The 10000-nt window shown below is 44.2% G+C and overlaps 1 protein-coding gene and 1 long non-coding RNA gene across 2 annotated transcripts in view; both read right to left on the bottom strand.

Moving 5' to 3' along the window:
• Nucleotides 1-10000, bottom strand: part of LOC134462146 (rootletin-like) — a 74329-nt gene that overhangs the window by 19594 nt on the left and 44735 nt on the right. Inside the window, exons 26-29 of the mRNA XM_063215034.1 lie at nt 5032-5199; nt 2610-2804; nt 1797-1915; nt 1424-1569 (exon numbers count right to left, since the gene is read on the bottom strand). Coding sequence (XP_063071104.1) covers nt 1424-1569; nt 1797-1915; nt 2610-2804; nt 5032-5199 — 628 coding nt within the window. The remainder of the gene's footprint in view (nt 1-1423; nt 1570-1796; nt 1916-2609; nt 2805-5031; nt 5200-10000) is intronic.
• Nucleotides 6758-9857, bottom strand: LOC134463126 (uncharacterized). The gene is made up of 4 exons (XR_010037640.1): nt 9213-9857; nt 8447-8545; nt 7996-8132; nt 6758-7442 (listed from the first exon to the last, which is right to left on the bottom strand). It is a non-coding gene; the product is annotated as an uncharacterized LOC134463126 (long non-coding RNA).

The raw sequence follows: 10000 nt of genomic DNA, 5'->3' as shown, positions 1-10000 counted from the left end.
AACGCCGCACCCCCCACACAGACCGACAAATTAGTGACAAGAAAAACACTCGGCTATATTCCTAAATATCGTTAAATTATTGTTATCTAGGTCAGTGTTTCTCAACAGGGGTGCCGGGGCACCCTGGGGTGCCGCGGGCCCCTCTCAGGGGTGCCGCGGGCCCCTCTCAGGGGTGCCCCGGAAACATGGCTGATAAAAAAAAATATGTAATATAATACATATTTGTCTAAATGGATAAGTTAATGCTAGTCAGTGGAATCTTTCATCTGCCATTTACGAACAATAAAGTAAATATAGGTCGCCTCAGTCAGCTGCAAACTCGAACGTAGGTCGTGTGACGTCTCCAAATATGTTACTTTTCTAAGCTTTTGTGGTATCGGATGCGATGCCATGTTACGGCTTGTTGGTTTGGGGTGCCTTGAAATTTTTCACGAATTGAAAGGGTGCCTCGCCTAAAAAAGGTTGAGAAACACTGTTCTAGGTATTCCATGCTGTTATCGAGTATTGATTTTTTTTTCTGTTATCGTGCAGCCCTAGTACCATTGTGACCCCGACCTACAAGTGAAAAACGTGGTGAAAAAATAGCAAATGTAGCACCTCTTTGAGAAGTTATGAGAGTAGTTGCCAATTTGCTTCTGCATGTTTCAACTCACACCTGCTTGACACCAAACACAGACACAGCTCCTTGAAATAGCTGGTCCTGAAGTCATAACCGCAATGTTACAACAAAGTTCAGTTTCAGGACATTCATATCGATAGGTTTCCTGTTTACAAACATTCGCGCTGTGAGGAGGGGCAAGATGCTAAGCAGCCAATCATGTGAATGCATTTTTTGAGTGACAGCGGTTTCCAAGCATTCAGAGGTTGCAGAGGGATCCTCAGCCGTGTGCACAGAGAGCAATGTCTGTATACACTAGTGTTTCTCAACGGGAGCGCTACAGCCCCCTGGTGGCGTTGGGAAGCCCTAGAGGGGCGTTGAGAAGGATACAGCTGAGTGGGGTGGGGCTTACTTCCCATTGGGAGGTATTTTTCAATACTAAGGTGGAGCGTTGGCAGGCTTACGGTAGGGACACATAGCAGGCGAAGCGAGCGAGGCGAAGAGAGGCGAAATTCATTGACAGCTCAACCGTCATCAGGTCGTCGTGCCAAATCAAATGGAATGGAATAGTTATGTTGTTGATTTGATTGGGCTGCCGCAGGCGAATTCGCTCCTCATTTGCATTATTTCAAACTTTGTTTAATGATTTCGCTTCGCTTCTGTTCACTTGCTTTCGCTTGCCTTCGCCTCTCTCATAGGAATGAATGGCGAAGTTTGCTTCGCTTGGCCAAATTAGCGTCTGTCTCCCTACCGTGGCGTTGGAAGGCAATGTACTATACAAAACAAGTACTGTAGCCTACTGTATGTACAGTTTGTCCTCCATACCTTTAGGTGGCGACATGGAGCCTCTGAGAGGAGAGGAGCTGCGGTTCCTGAAGAGGTTCATGCTGGTGCCAGGTGAGACTCCTGGTGACACGCCTGCACTGCTGCACCCCGCAGGGCTACGGCCCCTACTGCTGGAACGACCTCCGCTGTGAAGAGGCAAGGAAATGAATTTATGCAGAATTATGAGGTACATTTAATTACAGTGGGCTGTACGAAGTGGTTGTATGTGCATGTCTGTGTGTGTGTGCGTGCGTGCGTGACGTGTGTGTGACGTGTGTGTGTGTGTGTGTGTGTGTGTGTGTGTGTGTGTGTGTGTGTGTGTGTGTGTGTGTGTGTGTGTGTGTGTTCATGCGTGCGTGCGTGTATGTGTCACCTGGATCCGATGCCCAGCGTACGTGTCAATGCCGACTGCAGACTGCTCATGCGGAACTCCAGCTCCCTTCTCCCCGCCTCCGCACGAGCTAGCTCCGCCTCCGTCGCTGCCAGACGACCCTGTAACACATGTATGAAATTAGTCAACTTACTCAAATTGCTCAAAAACTAAGAGTAACTAAGTTTTGCAGCTACAGATGTCTATGTGTATTATCGGACATTCAAAATGGCGGACATGGAGGAGATCCACCTTTTCATGTGTTATTTTCCCAGTCATAATGAATACTTTTTGAAATTGACGGTGGTGATTTATTTTCACAAAAAGATAACATTTTTGAGTGGGCAATAAACTACTAAAAAACTACTAAACTACTAAAAAAAAGTGGGCAATAAAATCAAGTCAAGTCAAGTCAGCTTTTATTGTCAGTTTCTTCATATGCACCGGTCATACAAGGAAATTGACATTACATTTTCTCTCTTATACCATGAAAGGACATAGACATACACAGGACTGACATTTACAGACTGACATCAAAGTACAAGACAGGACAAGTAACAGTGATGGTCCAATACCAATAAAGTGACGAAGTAATGAATAATACTGAGCATTTAACATTGGTGAGTGACAGTGATTGACCAGTGCTAACCAGTAACAATAACTGATAGAGTAATAAATTGCAAAAAAATGAAAAAGAAACCCCTCTCCCTTTAACATCAAAGCATCAAAAGTTATGTACAGGATTATGCCCCATGATAAAAATTCTGCATTGAAAGGTAACATAGAGGATTACGACGGCTATTCAGATGTCCCCACCTGTGCTTCGCTAAGCTGCAGCTGGGTCTGCGCATGCGCCTCGTTGGCCGACTGCGCTCGTAGCGAGAGGTTCCTCGCCTCGTCTGCAGCCTTCTTCTCGCTGCCACGGGCCTCCTGCAGCTGCGCAGACAGCTCTTGCTCGCACCCCCGCCACCCACTCTCCTGCTCAGCCCACCGACGCTGCAGCGCCGCCAACTGGAGAGGAAGACACATGACGACACCCAAAATATTGATATACAATATATACGTGTATATATATATATATATATATATATATATATATACAGTCCCAGGAAAAAGTTTGTACACCCTTTGAAATGTCTTACCTTTCTGTCAAAATTGGTCATAAAACATGGTCTGATCTTCCCGGAAATCACAAGAAGGAACAACCAGAGTCTGCTTTCACTAATTCAACCCAAACATTTACAAGTTTTCATATTTTCATTGGCCATAAGATGTAAACATTCACAGGACAGCAAGACATAAGTAAGTACACCCTTGCATTCAATAGGTTTTAACCCTAAGTTACTCGCAATAACCTCAATCAGATGTTTCCTGTAGTTGCAGATCAGATTAACAAAACAATCTGGATGTATCTGGTCTCCCTCTTCTTTAGAAAACTGCCTCTCGTCAGCAAGGTTTGTGGGATGTCTGGAGTGCATAGCTTTCTTGACTTCATGCCATATAATCTCAATTGTTTTTGTCAGGGCTTTGACTGGGCTATTCCAGAATGTGTATTTCATTATTATGAAGCCATTCTAAAGTCGATTTGCTTCTAAAGTATGGGTTGTTGTCACATTTCAGCACCCATCCTCTTGTGTGCTTCAACTGTGTGACATACTACCTCACTTTTTTCTGTAAAATATCTCGATAAACTTCTGAGTTCATTGTTCCACCGATAATAGCAAACTGAAAAGGGCCTGAGGCAGCAAGGTAGCCTGATGCTCCCGCCACCGTACTCAAAGGTGGAGATGATGTTTTGGTGAAGGTGTGGTTCTCCAGTTCTCCTCCAAACATGACATTGTGTGTTCCCCTGAACAATTCAACTTTGGTTTCAACGTTGGTCTACAGAATATTTTGCAGTAATTCTATGAAGCATATAAATGCTTTTTCGCAAACCTCAAAGGTGCAGAAATATTTTTTTGGACAGAAACCCAATTCATTTTAGATTGGCAGAATGAATCCCATTTTTAGCTATTCTTGGTTACATCTCCTCTTCTGAGTATGGTGGCGGGAGCATCATTATATGCGGCTACCTTGCTGCCTCAGGCCCTTGACAGTTTGTTATTATCAGTGGAACAATGAACTCAAGTTTATTGTGATATTTTACAGAAAAAACGTGAGGAAATCTGTCACACAGTTGAAGCACACAAGAGTATGGGTCCTGAAATGTGACAACAACCCATACTTTAGAAGCAAATCGACTTCAGAATGGCTTCATAATAATGAAATACACATTCTGAAATAGCCCAGTCAAAGCCCAGATAAAAAAAAACAATTGAGATTATATGGCATGAAGTCAAGAAAGCTATGCACTCCAGACATCCCACAAACCTTTCTGACGAGAGGCAGTTCTCTAAAGAAGAGGGAGACAAGATACAAACAGATTGTTTTGTTAATCTGATCTGCAACTACAGGACAAGTCTGGTTGATGATATTGCTACTAACTGAGGGTTAAAACCTACTTAATGCAAGGGTGTACTTACTTATGCCCTGCTCTCCTGTGAATGCTATGGCCTTATGACCAATAAAAATATGATAACATGTAAATGTTTGGGTGGAATTAATCAAGGCAGACTCTGATTGTTCCTTTTTGAGATTTCCGGGAAGATCAGACCATGTTTTATGATCAATTTTGACAGAAATGTAAGAAATTTCAAAGGGTGTACAAACTTTTTCCTGGGACTATATATAACCTCCTCACTAATCTGACCAACTCGTTCCTCCTCTTTTCTCTGCTCCTCCTTCACTCACCTCCCACCTCACCTCCACCTCCTTCTCCTCCTCACCTCCTTCTTCATGGAGCTCAAGGTGCTCTCTGCTTCAGCCAGCCCCTGTTTGGTGCTGAAGAGGTCCCTTCTCCTCTCCTTCTCTCCTCCTCTCTCTGCTCCTTCGTCCTCCTCTTACCTACTTACTCCTCATCTCCTCTCGTCATCTCTCCTCAGTCATCCTCCTCTCCTCCACTCACGTCCTTCTTCAGGGAGGTGCGTGCGCTCTCTGCCTCGGCCAGCTTCTGCTTGATGGCGAAGATGTCCCTGCTCCTCTCCTCCTCCCTCCTCTGACCTACTCACTAATTTGACCAATCGTTTCTGCTCTTCTCTCTGCTCCTCCTCCACTCACCTCCCTACTCCCCTCACCTTCTCCTCCTTCACCTCCTCCTCCTTCTCTTCTTACTGCCTCCCCTCCTCTCTCCTCCACTCACCTCCTTCTTCATGGAGGTGCGTGCGCTCTCTGCCTCGGCCAGCTTCTGCTTGATGGTGAAGACGTCCCGGCTCCTCTCCTCCTCCCTCTGCTCCTCCTGGGAGAGGCGCATGTGCAGCTCCGCCACCTCCCTGCTCCTCTGCTCCTTCTGGCCGTCCAGCACCTTCACCTATGGAGGAGAGGAGGAGGTGGAGGAGGAGGAGGAAGAGGAGGAGGAGGTTGTAGAATTGGGTTGAGGAAGAGGACAGGAGTAGCCTGATAAACCAGCCTAAATGTATTGGATGTCTTAATTTAGTCTGGCCCTGATGAATGGATAAAACGGAACATTGTTGATGAGCACAACCCGTTGTCTTTCAAACCATGTCTGTGCTAATAGGCCAACGCTCTGACCAATCAGCGCAATTGACTGTGACGTAGTAAGCGCGACAGACAGCTGTGGTGGAGAGGGGACTGTAAACAAGGGAAGTAGTGAAGCTGTGAGCAGGACCGTGGATAACTTTTAACGTTTTGAGATGGAGTCGGACTTTAGTTGTCGCTTTTGCCAAAAAGACATGCGAGTTGCCGGTGTACTACAACACTATACAAAACTGTTCCAAAGTTCAACTTCAGCTTTGTCGGTTTCAGCGAACGTCTCGCATGCATCGAGGAAGCCCACGGTGTTAAACATACTTGAAAGAGATCTTCCTGTATTTGTAGGCCGTCAGGTCACCTCAATTTTCGTTCATTCTCGCTCCACAGCATCCGAACACGATGCCCATAAGATGATGAACTGACTAAAGCTATTGTAGCGAGTCTGGGGGGTTACTTAAGTTGTGTACGCATCGGTTCTATGAGTTCTATGGTTTGGTGGGTGCGAGGCACTATTGGGGTTCGAATAAGGGGAGCGGGGAGTTCTCTCTGTTTACTGTGAGAGATCTACGTAGCAGCTGTGCTACAGTTGGGTACTGGTAAGCAGTGTAGGCCTACTTCATTATTTTTATGTGGCGTGGCTGTGGCCAACTGTCTCCATTAAACGGACACTTCTGTCTACATCCTGTGTGTTCCCTGGCTACCAAACGCTACACTATGTTTCACTTCAGAGAGGTTCGGATCGTGAAAACATCCAAGGGTATAGACGTTTATAGAAGGAATATTTAATAGCTGAATGAGGAGACACGATACACCACGTGACCGCGCTAAACCAATCACGTTGCCGATTTGGACAGCTATCAGTCCTCTTGCGTTCCACAAATTGTACTAAACTAAGGTTTTTAAAATATATATCTCTAAGGAAGACAGATTGATTCTTAACAGTTAAGAATGACCGTGATTCATTTCTATCTTGAAGAACAATAATGCATGAGGGTGCCAAAGGCAAAGACATGAGCCCAAATAGAAATAGGCCTACAATATCAATAATATCCAAGATCAATAATGATCGTTCATATAGGCTATACAAAGTGGTCCAACTATTAAACTGTGCTTCAAAAGGCAATGCAAGTTACCTTTCATGATATATACATTTAAAAAAAAAAATGGAAACAATTCCAATTTTCAGTGATATTCATGCATTTAAAGTGGGATAAATGGATCCTAACATTATCAAACACAAGCAGGTAATTGGAGTGCTTCTGGGTCTTCACCTTTTTTCCTTGGTGCTCATCAGTGTAGGGGCTGTCAAACTTGATCCAGGAAGACAGATGCTGAGGCATTGTAGCCAAATAAAGTAAAAAAAAAAAAATGCAACCTTGAGTGCCTCGGCATCCGTCTTCCTGGATTCCTAACAGTGCTTCATTTATAACAAAACAATAATGCAAGTGGTGGTAGATCCCTTTTTAATCAATAATGGAAGCCATTATAATTATCAATATAATGAATATGCAGTTATTCATGTGGTAATTTATCCATTACTAGATACACAACACATACAAACAGTCATAAGTATATGCTTCAATAGACTGGCCTAACTGCATGGTTGTACCTAAACAGGAGGACTAGGACATTGGTCTACAACCCCTTGGTGTCAAGGAAGATGGAGGCAAGGCAAACAATTACAGGCTGCCCTTTTAATGTATGCCATTGAAATGTTGACAAAATTATCCACTGTTGGCTCCTTAGTGGCACCTAGAATCCAGCTGACTAAATTATTAAGTACAAGAGGAACAGCTGTTTGTGCTTCACTGAACGTCTGTAGTCTTCTGCAGTGGGAGGCCATGGGAACAACATTGTCCTTTTTCAGTGTTACTATCTGTCTGGCTCATTTTGCTGGACTGTCACAATCTGTTTCCACACCTAAAGGTAACATGTCGAAGACCATATCTGTTGACAAAGTCTGAGCAGCAAACAACAATTCAGGCATTCAGTATTACAAGTGGTGGGGGTGAATAACACAAGATGCCGGCGGTCATGTCGGAGTCTCCTCTTCAATGTATCCTGTCAATAACAACAAATCAAACAGAAAAATTCATGAGTCATGAATACCGGCAAAGGGGGGCTTGATATTGTAGTTTGTTAACATGGTGGGCAGTGTGGCATAATGATTAGTGAGGTGGTCTTAAGATCAGACTAGGGTTGCTGACTCAAATCTCTGACCACTGCATACACCTCCATCCATGCCTAAAGTGCCCTTGAGCAAGGCATATATCCCAACATTGCTTTAAGGAAGGTAAACTATACTCTTTAAATTACTGTAAGCATTACTGTAGCATCACACTGCCATAAGACTTCTGCCTTCCTACTACAAAATAATACAGGTGGCAAGATGAATGGTCACACACATGTATGAAATTTGCCTTAATTTCGACAAATAATAAATTGCCTTGCAAACACCTGTAGCTTGAAACAGACAACAACTCCACTTGACTGAACCAGGCCAATATGTATTCCTCAATTTGTCTCATTACTTAGAAAATAATATATTATAAAGTACATGTGTGTTGGGCACACCCTTGTATGTGTATTTGTGTGAAGTTAATATATGACTTACTGTTGATTCTCTGCTCTGGCAGGATCCCTCAAAACCTGGTATTCCGTGGGTAGCAACTTTTGGGTAACTGCACCTCAAGATCCACACAGTCAATGTCCTTGATATGAAGGTCCTGTGTAGGTCCTTTACTTCAGGAGCTTGCATAAAAGAAAAAAAAAAGAATGTAGCTGGCAGACAAACAGTAGCCTATATTTTCGCTGGTGAACTGGTACAGTTGCATATTGTTAAGATCAAGCACACAGACATGATTAACATTCACACTACCTATTACAATCAGTGTGTTAACTTGTGACAACAGATTGTAGGCCTAATAGACTGCTGGATATTGTTAACACAGACCCCCCTCAATAACTCAGATGGGGGTGGGGAACAGTCCTTAACTCAAACACAACATTTGGCTATGATAAAGTACAACCAAGACATCTTTCCACAGATGATAGAACTAGCTTACCTGTCTGTGTGTCTTTGATGAAACCTTTTTGTCTGTCAGATGTGTTCTCCTAGCTTGCCAAAACAATACCTGAAGGCCTTCCCTTTGTCACGTTTCCCCCTGTGGAAAATCAGTACATTATTCGTCAATCACAAAGCAATTAAGTCCATATAAACTAGCTTCTTAGTGTTATTTCCACATCAACGGAACAATTAATTCAACATAATTGAGCAAGTGCGTTGTGAGAGATCATCGTGGGGCTCGATTGACTGAGGATGGTTTCTCGGAATGCTCACCGCACTGAAGTGTTTTCGTTGGTTTACTCGGTGTATTAACTGTCTGAATACACGGTATCAGTGTGATTCTAGTGTAGATCACTCCACCGGTATGGCACTATTAGCTCCATAACATCGATGTTATTTTAGTGCGACGCCATGCTGGTCTCGTCGAAGTGCAGTGTACTAATTTCCAAAGTGTAAAATTTAACTTAAGACGCAGCATGTGTCTCCTCTAGCCGCCGTACACAGTCGTTTATCTGTCATCCCCAGTCAATCAGCCCCACGTTCATCTCGGACAACGTCCATGTAAACTTCAATCTTACGACCACAGACTTTGTTTAGATAGTCAACATTAAATACTGTAAACTGAGATTAAAAAGGGAGACGTCCGGGGCGACAGTCCATCTGTTACAATGGCAACAGGGTGAAGCGTTTACTAAATCATTACCGTCATCTTTTAGGAATATACTTTACACACACCCTGACGTTGTTAAGAGCATGCCACTTACCATTATCTGAGGTGAACCTCGTCCACTCCGAGGACCTTGTCTTGGAAGACAACACGTCGCGTTCAGCAAAAGCCATGCCTCCTGACTGCTCCGAAGACCAACTGGCACTGACGACATATTTTTATGTTTGCTGGGTTATCGACGCCCAGTGGCAGTGAGTCCAAAATTGCTCGCCTCCTTCGCCTGGTCTACCATTAGGGCTAACAAGGGCGAGACGACTACCGGTACTACCATCGGGTTTTCAAAGAGCCCCATCATTTCGGCTACCAGTGGAGTTAACTGGTAGATAAGACTTTTGCCATAGCCTGTCGGTAACACGGCGAAAACGTCCTTCTTAAAAATGAATGAACGTAGAGCCTCCTCTTGCTCACGTTTTAACGAAAACCCCAAGTCTAATTCTTCAAAAACTGATGCCAATGCAGAATCAAACGAGCGCTGTTCCATTGCCGCCGCCATCTTTCTTGTTGTGCTTTCTCCACTGCCCAGCGTCTCACTGCTATGTCGTCACTCCCTCAAAACCCCGCCCCAGAACCCTCTGCCCCGCCCGCGTTGATTCAAAACACATCTCTGCGTTGTGATTGGTTTAGTTACAATCTTGCCAGATTCAGGGCAAGATTCAAAATGAATAGTTGTTCGATACCAGACCCACCCGCAGCTGAAAACTTTTCAGCGTCCAGCAGGTGGCGCTGGTTTACCAGGCTAGGACAGGAGGGTAGAGGTAGGGAGTAGAAGAGAGGTGTGAGTGTGTGTTTATGCCTTACACATATGCCTTACAGCAGGGTTTTCCA

Source organism: Engraulis encrasicolus, chromosome 14 (genome assembly GCF_034702125.1).
Source record: "Engraulis encrasicolus isolate BLACKSEA-1 chromosome 14, IST_EnEncr_1.0, whole genome shotgun sequence".
NCBI lineage: Eukaryota > Metazoa > Chordata > Actinopteri > Clupeiformes > Engraulidae > Engraulis > Engraulis encrasicolus.
The sequence above is the reverse complement of the archived record's forward strand: the minus strand, read 5'-3'. Positions and strand labels throughout refer to the sequence as shown.